General features: G+C 40.6%; 1 protein-coding gene across 1 annotated transcript in view; it reads right to left on the reverse strand.

The window, feature by feature from the left end:
* Nucleotides 1-2,868: 2,868 nt before the first annotated feature.
* grm8b (glutamate receptor, metabotropic 8b) overlaps nucleotides 2,869-21,468 on the reverse strand; it is a 212,374-nt gene continuing 193,774 nt past the window's right edge. Inside the window, exons 8-11 of the mRNA XM_029751551.1 lie at nucleotides 20,728-20,867; nucleotides 19,462-20,397; nucleotides 3,860-4,106; nucleotides 2,869-3,006 (exon numbers count right to left, since the gene is read on the reverse strand). Coding sequence (XP_029607411.1) covers nucleotides 2,957-3,006; nucleotides 3,860-4,106; nucleotides 19,462-20,397; nucleotides 20,728-20,867 — 1,373 coding nt within the window. The 3' untranslated portion in view covers nucleotides 2,869-2,956. The remainder of the gene's footprint in view (nucleotides 3,007-3,859; nucleotides 4,107-19,461; nucleotides 20,398-20,727; nucleotides 20,868-21,468) is intronic.

A 21,468-nucleotide genomic window follows, 5' to 3' on the forward strand; every position in this document is an offset into this window, starting at 1 on the left:
TCCCTGTGTGGGGAAGATCAATATGCCCAAACTATTTTTACAAGCCGTGATGACACTGGGGACTGCTTGGCTGTCGTTAGTCGGCCACAACTCAAATAAATCTGAAATGTATAAAAAAAAATATTGCAACCTTTGAGCTGAGGAACAGTGTGTCCAAGGACAAGCACCATCATACCAAGTAGACTTTATAGTGTGAGATATCCCATCGCTGCCAGTATGAAAACTCTTTGAAGGAAGAAAGTGGGACAGAAGTTGACATGTTTAGTTAATGTGATATTCAAATCTATTTCCTGTTACCACTCTGTCAATAAACATCAACATTTATCAACCTTTAGTAATATAAAACGAAAGTAGAGAGAGCAGTTAGCAGCAAATACTAACATTGTGGGTGCACGATAAACATACTGAGGATTTATGTTTCGCATCAGTATCTGAAGAGAAGCTCTCAAGTTCTCCCAGCTTCATCTAGTGAAATGATATCATCAACCAGGGAAATATGCATTGAATACTCACAGGTTCATCACTCAAACTCTCTACCTGCCCTCATTTCTTCAGGAGAAAATGCTGAAATATAATTACACGGTTGAGGAGTTTTCACTTGCAGCTTGTATTGATCTTGCTTTGCCTGTTCCAACAGCTATATTGATTCCCTTGACTGGTTTTCTCATTCCGTAGCAAAGCAGATACAGTACTGTGCAGGGAGTTTTTTTGTTTTGTTGTAGTACGTTCTGTTAGGTGTGTCAGAATTGCATTCATTCAAATGATTACTCATCCAACTAAGTGACTTGGTTGGAAAGTCTCTTCAAGATCCAAACCATCATTGTAGCATTATAGTGGTCCCTCGATTCAATTGCAATTACTACAGCATTGCAACATTCTTTACTTTTCCGTTTCGGATTTCCTCTCTTATCGTTATTGTTGCATTATGTTGTTACCCTGTTCAAGATAGCACAAATGAGTAGAGTGCTAAACATGTCTTTGCTTTGTGCACCCTGCGGACATATTTTTAATATCAGCCACATTACTAAGAAAAAGCTGCCGCACTTGCACACAAAAGCATGTGGCATGTAAATGTAGGGATTATCTTTCAAGTTAGTACAGCCAAGTATATTTTTGATGTGTCAAGGCAACCACATAAATGTTAGGACTTGTTGATGCATTGAATATCACTTCCATCTAAACTGAGGCAAACTACTGTACATAAATCATACCGCACTACCTTACCCTTATACACTGAACAAAAATATAAACACAACATGTAAAGTGTTGGTCCCATATTTCATCAGCTGAAATAAAATATTCCAGAAATGTTCCATACACACAAAAAGCTTACTTCTCTCAAATGTTGTGCACAAATTGGTTTACATCCCTGTTAGTGAGCATTTCTCCTTGCCAAGATAATCCACCCACCTGACAGGTGTGGCATATCAAAAAGCTTATTAAACAGCATGATCATTACACATGTGCACCTTGTGCTGAGGACAATAAAAGGCCACTCTAAAATGTGAAGTTTTGTCACACAACACAATGCCACAGATGTCACAAGTTTTGAGGGAGTGTGCAATTGGCATGCCGACTGCAGGAATGTCCACCAGAGCTGTTGCCAGAGAATGTATTGATAATTTCTCTACCATAAACCTCCAACATTGTTTTAAAGAATTTGGCAGTATGGCCAGCCGGCCTCACAACCGCAGACCACGTGTATGCCTTTGTATAGGCGAGTGGTTTGCTGATGTCAACGCTGTGAACAGAGTGCCCCATAGTGGCGGTGGGGTTAAGGCATGTGTAGGCATAAGCTACGGACATGAACACAATTGCATTTTATCGATGGCAATTTGAATGCACAGAGATAACGTGGTGAGATGCTGAGGCCCATTGTCGTGCCATTCATCTGCCGCCATCACCTCATGTTTTAACATGATAATGCATGGCCCTATGTCGCAAGGATTTGTACACAACTCCTGGAAGCTGAAAATGTCGCAGTTCTTCCATGGCCTGCATACTCACCAGATATATCACCCATTGAGCACGTTTGGGATGCTCTGGATCGACAACAGCGTGTTCCAGTTCCCAACAATATCCAGCAACTTCGCACAGCCATTGAAGAGGAGTGGGACATTCCACAAGTCACAATCAACAGCTCTATGCAAAGGACATGTGTGGCGCTGTATGAGGCAAATGGTGGTCACACCAGATACTGACTGGGTTTTTGATCCACGCCCTACCTTTTTTTAAGGTATCTGTAACCAACAGATGCATATCTGTATTCCCAGTTATGTGAAATCCATAGATTAGGGTTTAAATTGACTGATTTCCTTATATGAACTAAAATCTTTGAAATTGTTGCATGTTGCGTTTATAGTTTTTTTCAGTATTTTTTTTTTACCTCATATATACATCCAACAATGCTAAACATTTCCAAAACATTCCTTTATTATAAATAAAGTATTTGTATAAAAATGTGCATGCTTAAACCATGTCATTAACAGATTTTACAACTCAAGGCTACGATTTAGTTAGCCGATACAGACAGACTCATCTTGTAATGCAGGTCAGACGACATGAGACAAGAATTTGAAATCTTCACAACCACAAAATACGTACAATTAGAATAACAACTAACAAGGTTGATCCCAACAATGTATTTTTAAATTATCTTTTAAATTAGGTTTCGTTTTCCTCTTCTGTTCACCATCCTCTTTTCGTTAAGTCTCTTGGATGGTTTGTTTACTGACCATATATATTTTTTGTCTGCTTCTAACAGGCCCATTAGCTCTGTTTGTGAACATGAAAGAGCAGACATATTTATTTTGGCTGCCACCCTCTCAGACATCATTTTGACTCTGATCAATATCAATGTCTCATGCTTGTTTGAAGGCCCTGTCATGTGTGAATCTGACACATCCAAGTCTGCATGTGGAATTCCTCAGTAATCCTCTATTCAGAGCTTCTCTCTTCAAATGGCATGGTTGGTGTAGCTGACATACGTTGTTTTGGATGATGGCACTGTAAAGACAAACAATAGAGATGTTAGTTTCCTAGAGTGTAGTGATTCCCTCTGTACTAATTGTATGGCTTGCATTCTTTCCCTCAATGCATTACTCCATAACCGAACAGTCTTGATGGGAATGTTGAGGCTACCATTGCTTTCTACCGGCGACCTAAACTAGTACAGTTGGCTATGTGAGATTATTAATCACTCACAATGAAGTTGAATTTTCCAGATGTATTCATGTATTAATTGGAGAAGTTGCCATACATAGGAAAAAAGCAACAACGTTTTAGAGATCAAACTGTGCAGTCAGCACAATCGTGATAAGTAAACAACTGGATGCTTGCTTGCCTGTATGAAACTTCTGCAGACGGGCTCAGAAAGGCCCAGAAAGGTTAAAGTCTAAATCCGAGCGATGAACAGTTTTGCCTAATCAGTTCTCAGGTGTCTTTTTAACTATCGTAGATGAGAAAATACAAAACAATTTCAACAAGCTGATTTCAACAACGATATCTCAGATACTGCAGCTATAGCTGAGGAACTGCGCTTGACTTTACTGTGTGTAGAAATTCCAAAGCCTGTTGCCAAGCCTGTGTTTGTAACTAACATAGGCTACACAAAAATACAATTATTGGTAAAAAAAAAAAAATGTGGGTGGTTGTATAATACAGTGGTTCCCAAACTGTGGGGTGACACCAACAAGAGGGGTGTGACATATTTGTGTCATGAAAAGTGCTTGTGCCCATAGAAAGAGACAGGAGAGGCGCGGGATGTTCACCAATGCTGGAAGGCAGGCCTGAGTGAAAAAGTTTGGAACTCCTGGTATAATATGTTAAGAAGGGGATCAGATCACGTTTTTATACTCACTGCTGGTGTCCATGCCCTCGCAGAGTTCGGTCTTCACCTCTCCGTTGGGTCGCTCGGAGGTTAGCTGGGACAGCTTGCTGGTCATGGTGGCGACAGTGACAATGGCCTTGAAGCTGCGCTTGCGCTTGGGGACGTTCTGCTCTGGGTGGAAGATGATGATGTAGACTTTGGGCATGTAGAGCAGTCCCAGGGAGACGGAGGCGCTCAGGCTGAGGGAGACGGTCAGCGTGGCTGTCTGGATGTACATCTGATGAGAGACGGAGAGAGAGACGGGGAGAGAGACGGGGAGAGAGAGAGAGAGAGAGAGAGAGATGTATCAGTCAATGAGTCTGAGGTGCTTCAAAGAGAATCCTTGGAGGGGAACCTTTGTGATCCCTGACACAACATCTTGTATCAATCCAATCATATTGCATCACATTTTAGATTTGATTTGGCATGGTACAGAGTGCATGCACTTTACTCCTACTTACATGTACAAATTACCTCGACTAACCTGTACCCCCGCACATTGACTCGGTACCGGTACCCCCTGTATATAGCCTCAGTATGAATACTGTTCATTGACTACAGCTCAGCGTTCAACACCATAGTGCCCACAAAGCTAATCACTAAGCTAAGGACCCTGGGACTAAACACCTCCCTCTGCAAATGGATCCTGGACTTCCTGACAGGCTGCCCCCAGGTGGTAAGGGTAGGCAACAACACATCTGCCACGCTGATCCTCAACGTGGGGGCCCTTCAGGGGTGTGTGCTTAGTCTCGTCCTGTACTCCCTGTTTACCCACGACTGTGTGGCCAAGCATGACTCCAACACCATTATTAAGTTTGCTGACGGCACAAAGGTGGTTGGCCTGATCACCGACAACGATGAGACAGCCTATAGGGAGGTGGTCAGAGACCTGGCAGTGGGGTGCCAGAACAACAACCTCTCCCTCAACGTGAACAAGACAAAGGAGATGATTGTGAGGACTACAGGAAAAGGAGGGCCGAACACGTCCCCATTCACATCGACTCGGGCTGTAGTGGAGCGGGTCAAGAGTTTCAAGCTCCTTGGTGTCCACATCACCAACAAACGATCATGGTCTAAACACACCAAGAAAGATGTGAAGAAGGCACGACAACACCTTTTCCCCCTTAGGAGACTGAAATAATTTGGAGGGCCAAGTCTAGGTCAAAAAGGCTCCTTAACAGCTTCTACCCCAAGTTATAAGACTGCTGAACAATTTATCAAATGGCCACCCGGACTATTTGCATTGACCCTCCCTTTGTCTTTATACTGCTGTTACACGCTGTTTATTATCTATGCATAGTCACTTTACCCCTACCTATATGTACAAATTACCTCGACTGACTTGCACCCCCGCACGTTGATTGTACCGGTACCCCCTGTATACAGCCTCATTATTGTTATTTTACTATGTTACTTTTTTACCAGAGTTTATTTAAAAAATATTTTCTTAACTCTATTTTCTTAAAAGTGCATTGTTAATTAAGGGCTTGTTAGTAAGCATTTCATGATAAGATCCACACCTGTTGTATTCGGCGCATGTGATGAAATTTGATGTGATTTGATTTGTATTTGTATTTGGGCAGGTGTTCTTTCCTCAGAAGACTTATTGTCAGTTTAATAGTGAGGTCTATTGTACGTACTGGGATCAAACTCAAACCAACCGTATACAACCAAGTTGCTGTTCACTTGTTATGCACAGCGTGTTCACTTGGAACGTTCAACTCACGGTACACTATTACACTATTCAGGTTTCTTATAACCACTTAAAACAAACTCATCTAACCACTGACAACCCAGGTGAAGTACCCCAACCTCATGCACACACATCCAGTCTTCTCCCACCTGCTAAGCGGAACCAGGCATTACAAACTCATGTTTCCTTGACTTCTTTCCAATGTCGCAGTGCCTGTCAAGAACCGCTGACGTGAACATGCCTGCACCAAACAATCCTGCTAAGAGACCACCTGAGTAGTCATAGCAACAGGCTTTAGAAACGTCAACACAACTAATGGCCCTCTCATTGAGCGGTAAACCGACAGTGAGAATTCTCAGAGGGCGTTTGCTCAGCCATATCTGTACAGTTAGAGTGTGGTAGAGAATGAAAAGGAACTGGCAGATGGCACATCTCCCTTGAGTCTAAACATCTCCACAGAGGAAGCCATTCCATCACACATCAAGCTATTATTAGGAAAATGTCTAGTAGACATCTAAGCATAAAGCCATTTAGAGGGCCTTTAGACAAACATCTAGGAATTATTTATATAGTGACAAAAAAGCTTATATTACTCAATGTTGGCCATAGATTTCAAGGTTAACCATACTGGAGCACAAACATGAAGCTATTTCTTAACCACTTATAAAGGTGATAATATTACCTGTTGCCAGCTGCCAGTACTCATTTGAGTGCCAGTACTGTATAAATTGAAGGTGCAATACTTTTGATACAATACTTTTGAGCTAATATTCTATAAAGAGGAGCAGGACCTCAAGTAGTAGAAACACTGAGGTGCCGGTACTCAGCTCCGGTGAGTGCCTGCCCAAGTTAAGCACTGTCTGTGGCTCAAACCCCTTATCATTCCTTAAGGTTATCTTAACTGAATCTTTTGGCTACAGAGTGTTTTCCAGTGAGTCACCAGTCGGAGCTGGTGGCAAGTCCTAGTTTGAACCAGTTCAACAGCCTCTTCAGATCTATAATAAGACTAATGGGGTGGGCTTCAAAAGGCAAGAGCTGAGGAACGATCACCTTCGCTTTTAGGTCAGCTAGGAATCTGGGGCATGAAGTTCAGTGACATTTACAACCAGAGACTGGCGATGTGGCCATGGCAGAGAGAGAGGCTGGCGATGTGGCCATGGCAGAGAGAGAGCCTGGCGATGTGGCCATGGCAGAGAGAGAGGCTGGCGATGTGGCCATGGCAGAGAGAGAGGCTGGCGATGCGGTAATGGCAGAGAGAGAGCCTGGCGATGTGGCCATGGCAGAGAGAGAGCCTGGCGATGTGGCCATGGCAGAGAGAGAGGCTGGCGATGTGGCCATGGCAGAGAGAGAGCCCGGCGATGTGGCCATGGCAGAGAAAGAGGCTGGCGATGCGGTAATGGCAGAGAGAGAGCCTGGCGATGTGGTAATGGCAGAGAGAGAAGAAAATGACTACTACATTTACATTTGAGTCATTTTGCAGACACTCTTATCCAGAGCAACTTACAGTAGAGAATGCATACATTTCATACATTTCATGCATTTTTTTTGTACTGGCCCCCCGTGGGAATCGAACCCACAACCCTGGCGTTGCACACACCATGCTGGCGTTGCAAACACCATGCTCTACCAACTGAGTCACAGGGAAGCACATCATGGTCATAAGCACACTGTTTGGAATGGTAGTGGTGGGAAATGGGGAGGAGTCTAACTGAAGGTACCGGTAGGTATGGGTATACTGAACATAAGTATGATGAGATTTATTTTTGTCATAATGTCATTAAACTGGACATCAGTCTTCTGCTATAAAAAACAACAACATTATGATGTTGTATCACAGTCTATCATACACTCAAAAAAATGATGGGCTAAAAACGACCCATTTTGGGTTATTTGGTAACCCAGTGCTGGTTAAATAGTGGACAGAACACACACTGGGTTGTTTTGACCCAGACAGTTGTGTTGTGTGAATAACCAAACATGTTGGGTTAATGGGATGACCTAAACATGGGTTCATTTAACCATCAGTTGTTGTTTTTTTCACCAGCAGTTGGGTCTTTTTTTATGTAATCCATAGGTTATTTTTCAGATGGCGTGGCCTATTACGGGTGTGGCTTTCATATAGTTATTTTTGGCCACTCATGGAAGTAAATGTAATTCCTGTTCATCATGTTAAGTTTGTACACAGCAATTGTACATTTTCCTATAATATTTTTGCAGCATTTCTTTGGTGTGTAGTCTATAGTCTGTCTATTTTAAATCCAGTTTTTCAAACCATTACTACATTAAACCATCTTTACTTCACTCCATGTCAATACCTGAATTACCATATCTGACTTTTCTTTTTTGTGACCAACGTTTTTGTATTTTTTTGTTTGTATGTATGTGTTGGGCTTTATAGATTGGTTATTTGTATGTGTTGGGCTTTATAGATTGGTTATTTGTGTGTGTTGGGCTTTATAGATTGGTTATTTGTGTGTGTTGGGCTTTATAGATTGGTTATTTGTGTGTGTTGGGCTTTATAGATTGGTTATTTGTGTGTGTTGGGCTTTATAGATTGGTTATTTGTATGTGTTGGGCTTTATAGATTGGTTATTTGTGTGTGTTGGGCTTTATAGATTGGTTATTTGTATGTGTTGGGCTTTATAGATTGGTTATTTGTGTGTGTTGGGCTTTATAGATTGGTTATTTGTGTGTGTTGGGCTTTATAGATTGGTTATTTGTGTGTGTTGGGGTTTAGCTGAAATGATTCTTTACAGAGTCAAGTACAGTATTTGTCCAAACCTCAATTGTTCCTTGACTAGCGCCATTCATTCTCACTGTAGATCATTTGAATGTTCTAACTTTTATTATCCATTGGCGAATTGGGAGAGAGTGGGGTGATTGCCATCTAAGAGCCAACATATTGTTGTGCGGCTGTGTTGCCTGCCAGTAGTAATCGTCTTGGATTGAGATTCAAGGAGCCGTCTCAGATGCAAGATTCAAGGAGCCGTCATTACGTAACATACCTGATGCAACACATTGAATATTTACATTCAAGAACTTCGAAATTAATTTTATAACTTTTTCCTAGAAGCATTTAACTGCAGGGCACTCCCACATCATATGAAGGAATGTGCCTGCCTGATTTAGGGGACACAGTGAACAGTTGGGACCAATTTCATCGTAAAACTTTTCTTTGGTGTTAAATAAAGTCTGTAAACATATTCTGTTCCAGGTAAAGGGTTGTTCAAATTCACTTAGACCTGTGGACCATACTTTTTTAATGGACAACTCAGAATGAGCTTATCAAAAGTTTATATATTATAGAGATCAGGCCTTTCGGGAGCCCAGATAATTTAATGTGTATGTGTCTTTCAAATCTTGGAATGTTCTCAAACCATTACTGTCCATGATATCGGCAAGTGTATGGATTCCACATTTGTACCATTGGGGGGGATGCAAAAGGCTGCCCTCCAGATCGCAAGGCATTGCTAGTGCCTGGAAATATATTTAAAAGTTTGGTTCGGATAGTTCTTCAAATCAAATCAAATTTGTCACATGCGCCGAATACAGCAAGTGTAGACCTTACCATGAAGTGCTTACTTACAAGCCCTTAACCAACAGTGCAGTTCAAGAAGAGTTAAGAAAATATTTACCAAATAAACTAAATTAAAAATGTATTTTTATAAAAAGTAACACAATAACATAACAATAATGAGGCTATATACAGGGCATACCGGTATCAAGTCAGTGTGCAGGGGTACAAGTTAGTTGACGTAATTTGTACATGTATGTAGGGGTGAAGTGACTATGCATAGATAATAAAGAGTGAATAGCAGCATTGTACAAAAAAAATGGAGGTGGGGGGTGTCAATGTAAATATTCCAATGGCCATTTACATTTTAGTCATTTAGCAGACGCTCTTATCCAGAGCGACTTACAATAGTGAATGCATACATTTTATTTATTTTTTTCTCCGTACTGGTCCCCTGTGGGAATCGAACCCACAACCCTGGCGTTGCAAACACCATGCTCTACCAACTGAGCCACACGGGACCGTGTGGCCATTTGATTAATTGTTCAGCAGGCTTATGGCTTGGGGGTAGAAGCTGTTAAGGAGCCTTTTGGTCCTAGACTTGGCGCCTAGACAGTCTATGACTTGGGTAACTGGAGTCTCTGACAATTTTAAGGGCTTTCCTCTGACACTGCCTATTATATACTGTAGGTCCTGGATGGCAGGAAGCTTGGCCCCAGTGATGTACTGGGCTGTACGCACTACCCTCTGTAGCGACTTACGGTCAGATGCCAAGCAGTTGCCATACCAGGCGGTGATGCAACCGGTCAGGATGCTCTCGATGGTGCAGCTGTAGAACGTTTTGAGGATCTGGGAACCCATGCCAAATCTTCAAATCAAACTTTATTTGTCACATGCGCCAAATACAACAAGTGTTGACCTTACTGTGAAATGCGTACTTACAAGCCCTTATTAACCAACAGTGCAGTTCAAGAAGAGTTAAGAAAATATTTACCAAATAAACTAAAGGAAAAAATAATTAAAAGTAAAATAACAACATAACAATAACGAGGCTATACACAGGAGGTACCGGTACCGAGTCAGTGTGCGGGGGTACAGGTTAGAGGTAATTTGTACATGTAGTAAGGGGTGAAGGGACTATGCATAGATTATAAACAGTGAGTAGCAGCAGTGTACAAAACAAAACAAATGGAGGGGGGGTCAATGTAATAGTTAATTTGGTTAATTATTCACCAACTGGGATATTAGTGCATCTACTGAGGTCGGATTGAATTGATTTGAGTGTTCTGTTAACATTTCTGGCAATGGTTTTATTTGTGGAAGGAAATATATCTATTCCCAAATATTTAAAATGGGAAACTATTAGGATGGAGCCCTCCATCGTGGTCTTGAGATGTATTAGGTAGGGCATATTTGGCTCCAGTCAAAATGTTGTTAAATCATTCTGAATTAATTCAATTCCGTTTCTAATTGTTGACAGAAAGTATGTTTTTTTGTAAGGAAATATTGAAGCGCCATCTTGTGGCTCTTTAAGGAGATTCTGATATAGAGGATGTAGCTGGCAGTAATAAGCATGATGATCAGATAGGTTCATATGCTGAATTTCTATTTTCTTGATTAAATAAAATAAAGGCGTATACAAGAGTAGTAGCTAAGAGTACGATTCTGGAGAATGTTTTGTGCCGGTTTGAATAGAAAGTGTACTCTTTTGCTTTAGGGCTATGAGCTCACCAGGCATCAATGAGGTTATAATCAGAGAGTATATGTTGGAGAACCTTGGTTGCCTGTAGATTGTAGTTGGTCTTATTAGATTTGTCCCCAGAATGGCATTCATGTCTGTCCCAATAACCAGTTGGAATTCAGTTAATTCTAACAATATGCTGTTCAGAGAATCATACAACTTAAGATCATATGAATTTGGAGCAGGCACATTAATAAAGGCCATTTTCTTTCCATTATGGATACATTTAAGGAAAGTGATTCTGCCTTCTTGGTCTTCGTCTTTACCAAGGATGGGGATTTTGAGTTTCTTATGTATCATTATGATTACACCCTTAGTTTCATTTGGGGATGATGAAAAAGCAGATAGTCTGTTCAAATAGTTCTCTGTTTTATGCTCTGTTTTATGTGCGTCCTTTTGGAGCAGGTGTGTTTTCTTAGAGCATATCTGACCTGTTCTATAGAAAGCTTGACTGACTTTCAGTATTCTGCCAAGCAGGTCTGTGATGTGATATGATATGTGTAAGCTATCACAAATATATCAGCTGTTTTGCTCTTTTCACTCCTATCAACTTATTTTTTTAGCTTTTTCTAAAGTCTCTGAAAGTGGTGATTAGCTTTGGTCCACTGCATATCCCGTTCTCATACGCCTTGAACTTGTCGAAAGAAAGTCCATAAGAAACAACTTGGCTATTGCCTCCATCCATAGCTATCATTTAAGCACCAGTTGTATATTCCCTGAAAAGAGAGGTTGCCCTGGGTCACATGGTGGGGTGAAACGCGGGGTGAAACTTTACTTTCAGCAAATGTGCTCTTTCTCACAGGTTCCAGGACAAAATGCAAGGCAAACTAATACCAAACATGACAGCTTTTGATTAACTAATCATATTTTGGCATTGCTATACTTTATAGGGCTTTGAAGAGTTTCCCAGCATAATGTAAATTCATACCAAAGACTCGATGTCTCTCTGCCTGGCGCTCAGATGGATTGGGGTTAAGCCCTTGTGACAGACTAGCATCCTGTCCAGGTGGTGTACTTGTACCTCAAGCTGCCTCACACTACAGATTATATAACAGAGGACTATCCTATACTGAATCATACAGTGCATGGAGATAAAGCCTAGTAGGTTACTGCATGAAACTATGAAAGCCGAAGACGAGTAGGCTAATGGATTTATGGGGAGTGGATAACCTAATTAGTCCATGTCTGCCATGAACCTAAACAGGCTTTTAGAAATGTAATCTCTTCACACTGGTGACATTTATAACAACTTACTTATGATAGGAACCCAAGTCATGATGTTATGGAAATTCGGATGAGGAAACAAAGTAACTGAGAATAACCGTCTGGATCATGCTTATGAAATGGTTTATGGACATATATTAGGCTTAGTCATACACACGATAAATGCAATGTACCCCTTACAACATGTGAATATTGACATTGAAGCGACAGCATAAACTCAAAACATCAATGTTTTCTGTAGCCTCTTCACTCCGGGAGACCTGTACATTGGATTGGTCTCCCGACGCTGAAGGCGTATCCACAAAAACATATTTACTAGCCCTCTGGTTGACCTATTTCACAGAAACTTTTCCCGTCACCAAGGGCAAATCTATAATCCAGAATGCTTTACCAGCCAATTCAGGGTATTTTAATCTGAGGGATAAACAACCAATAGGGTGCAACCATAAAAACATTAGTGGGTGCAACCATGACAACTAGTAGAAGGTGGGCAATCTCAGCCATGGAATGTGCACTCGCCCAACACAAGGGTATTACCTTTGTGATGAGAGTTGAAGTGACAAGCGTCTGTTTCTAAAAGGACAAGAGCTAGGGCATTTATCCAGCTTGATCTGATCAATGGGAAAGACTGTTAATCAGTGGAGTTATGGTCATGTGCTATATAAGCATTATTTTATATTTTTTCCAGGGACACCAATCATACTGGTGTTCTCTATGGACATTTAACCATGTGTGTCAGTAAATCACAATTGGAATAGGACTTATCTGTTGTGACTGCTGGAGAACAATAGGGCATCTCTTTTTATTTAACCTTTATTTAACTAGGCAAGTCAGTTAGGAACAAATTCTTATTTACAATGACGGCCTACCCCAGCCAAACCCAGACGATGTTGGGACAATTGTGCGCTGCCCTATGGGACTCCCATTCACGGCCAGATGGGATTCAGTCTGCCTCTTGCATTGAGATGTAGTGCCTTAGACCACTGCCCCACTCGGGAACCCTAGACAGTGCAACTTAAGCGGCATTGATTTTCTGAAATATGAATAGGCTATTACGCTTTGTTCCCCCTTTTTTTCCAATTCCACATATATAGAGTTTGATATGTGGTGTTTTGCAGTCCTCTAAAAAAGTGATTTCTGTAGAGGTGATTTTTCAACGGCCAGTGAGGCTCGTTAATTCTCTAAAGATTAATAAGGTAGTATTCTACACTGTTTAAGACCTGGAGAGCTTTTCTGTCTTGAGGCAAAATCATCAACCATCAATCTATTAATAGGTGGTGAGTTTTATACATCATGTTCAGTGCTACAGTAAGGACGTGCAAGATGCTAGTAATTAAACAAAGTTTCAGGAGGGGTGATATTTCATTCATATGGAAACTTGGAATTGAATTGTGAATTATTCTCGACACAGCAGAATTCCAGTCATTCACTGATTTTGTCACATCTGCTCCTGCTACGCCCCCTGGTGTTCATCTGGTGTCTTCTTGACCTGCAGTTACTCCCCATGTACACACTCTCTCTCGCTCCCTCTCTGTGTGATTGTGTGGTTGGAGACAGGTGTGCTGGAGTCAGAGCAGATCCCTACCAGCTGCAACTTGTTCCATAATCAAGACTTCTACAAATACCACTTCCACCCTGCCGGATTGTAATCTCTGCCTAGTCAGTTCATGATTCTAGCCATTTATTATTACGCAAGATCCTGTTACTCTGCTGTGCCTGTTTCCCTGCCTGACACCGTTTATCCTCTCATTGCAGTTACTGCTCTGTCTCTGGCATCTGTCTCCTGTTCCATATCTCACCACCCAACTACCTTGCTCTGGATTTTACTCACCACCACTACCTGGGATTCCCCTCAGGACCTGTTTACCTTGCTCTACTCAGCCAACTCCAACCTCAGTCTACACATCTGTTTTTTCTGCAACTCATCCGAGCTACCCCGGATCTGCACTCCATATCTCTCTGTGCATATTTTGGTTCATTCATCACTGTTTCCTCATCTGAGTCTGCTCTTGGGTTCCCCTGTGTCGTTCCGCTTAACAGATTTTGTGATCCTATAGGTTTATGCACTGTATCATTAATTATATTAGCATATGTTTACACTAGGTCCTGTAGAAGTGGGATTGGTGCATCTATTCCTAAAGAAGGGGTGACAGAAAAGTCAATACCTTTAGCCACGGCTGTTTCTTACTTCAGAGCTAAGCAGACACAACATATTACACATCAAGTAATACAAAAAAAGAATAATAAAAGTTCAAGGTGTTGGTAATGTTTCTCACAGCCTCTGTAAACAACCCAGCCGCTGTAAACAACCCAGCCGCTGTAAATAACAGGGTAGACACAATTCCATGTAGCTTGTATATTTGTTATGTATATATTACTAGCTCAATTTGATAGAATACATCAATATCTTACTTGTGTTATAAGGTCCTTTGATAGACTACATCAATATGTTACTTGTGGAATAAGGTTCTTTGCAAATCTGAGTCTGTGATTCACAACACTACTAGTTCAACCATTCTGTATTATAAAAGCAGAACAATTTACAGAGCCCAAATCATGTTTCAACCATTCTGTATTATAAAAGCAGAATGTTTTACCAAGCCAAAATCATGTTTCAACCATTCTGTATTATAAAAGCAGAACGTTTTACAGAGCCCAAATCATGTTTCAACCATTCTGTATTATAAAAGCAGAATGTTTTCCCAAGTCCAAATCATGTTTCAACCATTCTGTATTATAAAAGCAGAATGTTTTACCAAGCCCAAATCATGTTTCAACCATTCTGTATTATAAAAGCAGAATGTTTTACAGAGCCCAAATCATGTTTCAACCATTCTGTATTATAAAAGCAGAACGTTTTACCAAGCCCAAATCATGTTTCAACCATTCTGTAGTATACTAGCAGAATGTTTTCCAGGGCCCAAATCATGTTTCAACCATTCTGCATTATAAAAGCAGAACGTTTTACAGAGCCCAAATCATGTTTCAACCATTCTGTATTATAAAAGCAGAACGTTTTACAGAGCCCAAATCATGTTTCAACCATTCTGTATTATAAAAGCAGAATGTTTTACCAAGCCAAAATCACGTTTCAACCATTCTGTATTATAAAAGCAGAACGTTTTACAGAGCCCAAATCATGTTTCAACCATTCTGTATTATAAAAGCAGAATGTTTTACCAAGTCCAAATCATGTTTCAACCATTCTGTATTATAAAAGCAGAATGTTTTACCAAGCCCAAATCATGTTTCAACCATTCTGTATTATAAAAGCAGAATGTTTTACAGAGCCCAAATCATGTTTCAACCATTCTGTATTATAAAAGCAGAACGTTTTACCAAGCCCAAATCATGTTTCAACCATTCTGTAGTATACTAGCAGAATGTTTTACAGGGCCCAAATCATGTTTCAACCATTCTGCATTATAAAAGCAGAACGTTTTACAGAGCCCAAATCATGTTTCAACCATTCTGTATTATAAAAGCAGAACGTTTTACAGAGCCCAAATCATGTTTCAGCCATTCTGAATTATAAAATCAGAACGTTTTACGGAGCCCAAATCATGTTTCAACCATTCTGTATTATAAAAGCAGAATGTTTTACCAAGCCCAAATCATGTTTCAACCATTCTGTATTATAAAAGCAGAACGTTTTACAGAGCCCAAATCATGTTTCAACCATTCTGCATTATACTAGCAGAATGTTTTACAGGGCCCAAATCATGTTTCAACCATTCTGAATTATACTAGCAGAATGTTTTACAGAGCCCAAATCATGTTTCAACCATTCTGTATTATAAAAGCAGAACGTTTTACCAAGCCCAAATCATGTTTCAACCATTCTGTAGTATACTAGCAGAATGTTTTACAGGGCCCAAATCATGTTTCAACCATTCTGCATTATAAAAGCAGAACGTTTTACAGAGCCCAAATCATGTTTCAACCATTCTGTATTATAAAAGCAGAACATTTTACCAAGCCCAAATCATGTTTCAACCATTCTGTATTATAAAAGCAGAACGTTTTACAGAGCCCAAATCATGTTTCAACCATTCTGCATTATACTAGCAGAATGTTTTACAGGGCCCAAATCATGTTTCAACCATTCTGCATTATACTAGCAGAATGTTTTACAGAGCCCAAATCATGTTTCAACCATTCTGTATTATAAAAGCAGAATGTTTTACCAAGCCCAAATCATGTTTCAACCATTCTGTATTATAAAAGCAGAATGTTTTACCAAGCCCAAATCATGTTTCAACCATTCTGTATTATACTAGCAGAATGTTTTACCAAGCCCAAATCATGTTTCAACCATTCTGTATTATTAAAGCAGAATGTTTTACAGAGCCCAAATCATGTTTCAACCATTCTGCATTATACTAGCAGAATGTTTTACAGAGCCCAAATCATGTTTCAACCATTCTGCATTATACTAGCAGAATGTTTTACAGAGCCCAAATCATGTTTCAACCATTCTATATTATAAAAGCAGAATGTTTTACAGAGCCCAAATCATGTTTCAACCATTCTGTATTATAAAAGCAGAACGTTTTACAGAGCCCAAATCATGTTTCAACCATTCTTCATTATACTAGCAGAATGTTTTACAGGGCCCAAATCATGTTTCAACCATTCTGCATTATACTAGCAGAATGTTTTACCAAGCCCAAATCATGTTTCAACCATTCTGTATTATAAAAGCAGAATGTTTTACAGAGCCCAAGTCATGTTTCAACCATTCTGCATTATACTAGCAGAATGTTTTACAGAGCCCAAATCATGTTTCAACCATTCTGTATTATAAAAGCAGAATGTTTTACCAAGCCCAAATCATGTTTCAACCATTCTGCATTATACTAGCAGAATGTTTTACAGAGCCCAAATCATGTTTCAACCATTCTGCATTATACTAGCAGACTGTTTTACAGAGCCCAAATCATGTTTCAACCATTAAAGGTTTAGAAGACGAGCTGTCCTTGAACTTTATTAGATAGAGAATGCAATCTTTATTATCTTATTAAAGATTAATATGGCTCTCACCTGCATTGCCAGCAACTCCCCTCTTCTTACCACTTTACCCAGAAAGACACACTGAGAAACTGATGACCAAGAGTCACCTGCAATTCTTAAATTTCAGGCAGTGCTCAAAACCTTGTCGCTAACAGTGTCATGTCCAGTTACTTGAATTGGTTGTGTGACATGATGGTCAATAGGGTCCTTCTCTCCCTGACAAAAGTGAGCAGATCTCATCAATATCTCAATACTCTTAAACTCATGTGGGTTTTTCGGAAGACAACAGAATACCACAGGCACCATAGGCACTTTGGTCTACTACTGTACCTCGCTCCCTACAGACTGCAACAGGCTCGACTAATAAAGATACAAAATAATGAGGTATCATCACCATCTGGGAAAACAGTTATGGGTACACTTAAGAGACTTCAAAAATAATAACTCGTTTTTATTATTTATTTGGTCCCCAGTAAGTTGCTCCCATGGGGTAGTCTATAATAAGCTTAACATTGAAAAGTAATGATTCTAAACCATTTGTTTTCTTACTTGAAATTGGAACAGCATTACATTAATTTATTAGGACTGTGTATGGCTTGGCTAGTTAAGACCTTCTATAATGCAACTATAGTTTGAAATATTTGTGACCTAAGTAAGCCAATATTCAGCTTTGAAAGGCCTGGCTACATCTGCTGCTACTCAAAGCCTGGGTGAAATGTTCTAAATGTTCCACTGTTTTAATGTGGATCCATAAAGAGGTCTACGCTGAATGCATTGGAGGCTATATAAAAACAACCAAATATGCTACATTACTGTCATGGTTTCTGTGTTGATCATTAGTAACGCCTTAATTGTTGCAGACCAACTATTGTTTCAAGACATCCAAAAAACTGTAACGATGTGACAGAACTTCATCAGAAACTCACAAGAGTTTCCTGAACTCAGAAGAAAACTGTTCTAATGAGATCTGGCCCAAAAATAGTGGGGAAGAAAACAAAGTCTTTCTTCACTCAGCTCCTCAATTTAAAAGACTGACGCAGCTTTCAGTAGAAAACTTCAACGGAAAAATCCCTCTTTGAAATCATCCATCTAGCAACCTATATCCAGCAACCTATCTACGGTAGCCTTTGAAACCATCCATCTAGCAGTCTATCTACGGTAACCTTTGAAATCATCCATCTAGCAGCCTATCTACGGTAACCTTTGAAATCATCCATCTAGCAGTCTATCTACGGTAACCTTTCAAATCATATGAAATTGTCCAGTTTACTGTAGAATTTGGACCAATTGAAAGTATTGCCATGGGATTTGCTAGGTCATGATGTGTGGCATGACGCTGACTGACAATGTGCATTGTAGGCCTAATCCTATAGATGGGTTAGATGACCACGTCACGAAAATGATGAGTGAGCTTTAATGGGGCTGAAGTCCGTGTGTTGTTTGATTCTGGATGGCCAGATTGCTAGCAACAATGACAAGCTGCTTCCACGTGGGGAATCATAGGTGGCTTGTTTCAATTAGTTTTATCTTGTTCTTGATACTATGTCTTGTTTTGAGGTGTTTTGACTGATGTCACATCTATGCTAATATGACAAAAATTCGAAGTAGTTTACCAACAACTGTAACGATGTACTTGAGAGACAACAAGTGCTCATTATGCAAATGTATTATGTTTTCAATAAACATTGGAGACAAAATATAGTTTACATGTTGTCAACTATGTAAGCCAACCCTGTCTGTTTTGCCCCCTAGTTCCGCATACGTCAGTTTTGTTGCTAAACAACCAACTCATCTATGGAATGAAAAAATAGGCAATATGAAGATTGAGGGAGACGTTCCTCAGCTTATTTACAGATTCCATTCTTCCCAAGTGTGACTGATAGCCGACGCACCTCCCCAGAAATCATATGCAGCGTTCTAATTGTAAAAATAGTCCAGAACAACCATATCATTAGCAATTTAATTCCACATGTCATTACATGACCAACATTCAGTGTAGAGAATGTTAGAGAGGATAGTTAATTAAATTGAGTGGCTAGTAAACTCTAGGGGTCAAAATAATTACTGACCTTAAGTGAGAACACGACACAGACTACAGACTCTTTCCATTTTCTACCAACTCTTATCACCAAAGAGCCTCTGAGATTCACAGCATATTAGCCAATTCCACACAATAGATTACTCACAATTACACTGTAGACCCCTCAAATTCAAATCTGGACCTTGAAGCCAGTTCCACTGCTTTTCTCATCCATCCCCTCTAATCTTTGGACTGATTTAGACCTGGGACACCAAGTGGGTGCAATTCATTATCCGGTAGAACAGAAAACCAGCAGGCTCCGTAGGGTAAGATTTGAATACCCCCAATGTAGGTGTATTAAATACAAATACGATCAAAACAGACTCACCCTTTCTGCCGACTGTGCCGTCCCAAAGAAGATGGGTATAAATGCTAACCAAATAATGCAGGTAGTGTACATAGTAAATCCAATAGGCTTGGCCTCGTTGAAGGTCTCTGGCACTCCCCTGGTCTTGATGGCATAAACAGTACATGTGACCATCAACAGGATACTGTATCCAAGCGAGCAGATGAGCGAGAGGTCTGAGATGTCACACTTGAGCACCCCGCGGGCGTTCTCAGGGTCCTGCGTGCGCTGCTCACCATAGTCCACTACCGTGTGCGGCGGGTCGGCGGCAAACCACACAAACACGCCCATTAACTGAACTGAGATCAGGCTGAAGGTTATGACCAGCTGGGAGGCCGGGGAGATGAACCGCGGTGGCGTCACAGCCTTCTTGCCCTGCTCGAAGATGCGGTGGATGCGGTTGGTTTTGGTAAGCAAAGCTGCGTAGCTGAAGCACATCCCCAGGCCTAGGAAAATGCGCCTAAAGGAGCAAACGGCAACGTCAGGGGCTGCGATCATGGGGAAGGTGATAGCATAGCACAGGAAGATGCCTGTGAGCAAAACATAGCTCATCTCTCGGCCTGATGCTCGGACAATGGGCGTGTCGTGGTAACGCACAAAGGTGACAATGACGAAGGTGGTAGCCAGAATGCCCAGGACAGAGATAAAGACTGGCAACACTGCCCATGGAGAGTGCCACTCCAGCTTGATGATGGGGATAGGTTGGCACCCTGTGCGGTTCTGGTCAGGGCGTTGCTCATACGGGCACAGCTCACACATGAACTCACTGGCCTGGAAGTGGTAGCCCTCACAGCGCTCGCAGTGCCAGCAACATGGTACTCCCTTCACCACCTTCTTTCTCTCACCCATCTTGCAGGGCAGGCTGCACACAGAGGCGGGCACAGAGGTGTCTCCACTGGTCCACTGCATGGCATCCATCTGAGGGGGGCAGAATATGACATTGATCTTAAATATGAGCAGGAACTAAAAGAAGATGACTCAATAACATGGACTTAATTTATCAACATCATCATTGTTGTCATCATCATCCTCATTAAATTAAGTCAAATCTCTCTCTTTCAATATTGGCAAATTAGTTAAATGGATTGTATATGACCGTTTTTTTATAGATATTGGAGAAAATGTGTCCCCATGGAAGTAAATGTTATTTTTAACAACATTCTTAAGACTTGGATACAATAACATTAGGCAGAGACAAAGCAGTGACGTAACATTGAAGGAAAGTGGAGTAACGGCAATCATCCTTACATTTAGGTATAGCTGGTCGGTCCAGTGGCCAATGACCTTGTACTCTGCCGTTGATCTGTTGTTGATCTGGTACTGAAAGATGTCGTAGCGCCCTGGAGCATCGCCATTCTCATTAAATGTGACAGGAGTCCCAGCACTTCCTGTAAAACAGGACGCCCACTGCAGTCAAAATTCAGTTTTTCCTGTGTTTTGTATCATATTGTACAATAGGTGATGAAACTAACACTGATAAAGTGTGAAGAAATGTGATCAGTGTTATTTCCTGATAGATGCTGGTTGAAAATAAAATATACACAAGACCTATTCAGCAGTTTTGCATGGGCGGTAGTTTCGGCTTGTCTGATGACATCACCAGACCGTAAATTGGTTAATAGACCAATAACAAAGAGAGTTCCAAATCTCTCTGCCAATAACAGCTAGTTTTAAGTTTTCCCCTCCCCACTCAGACCTCTCCCAGACAGTCTGCTTGAGAAATATTGTTTTTGCCCCAAAAAAATCAATATTAATGGGAAACTATTACAGTAAGGTAAGTTAATTGTTACCAAGAAATTATTTGATATTGATATAAAATCGGCTGCATTGGGCCTTTTAACATTACTGAAAAATGTACATACATTTAGAGAAAATATGACTGAAACAATGAACTTGGCTGTTTGTGTTATTACAACATAACATAGCTTGAGTGTTTACAAGATGCTAAGTCCTCTGCTTAATTTCTTTACCCATGGTTCTGGTATTTAA

Source organism: Salmo trutta, chromosome 4, assembly GCF_901001165.1.
Source record: "Salmo trutta chromosome 4, fSalTru1.1, whole genome shotgun sequence".
Lineage (NCBI taxonomy): Eukaryota > Metazoa > Chordata > Actinopteri > Salmoniformes > Salmonidae > Salmo > Salmo trutta.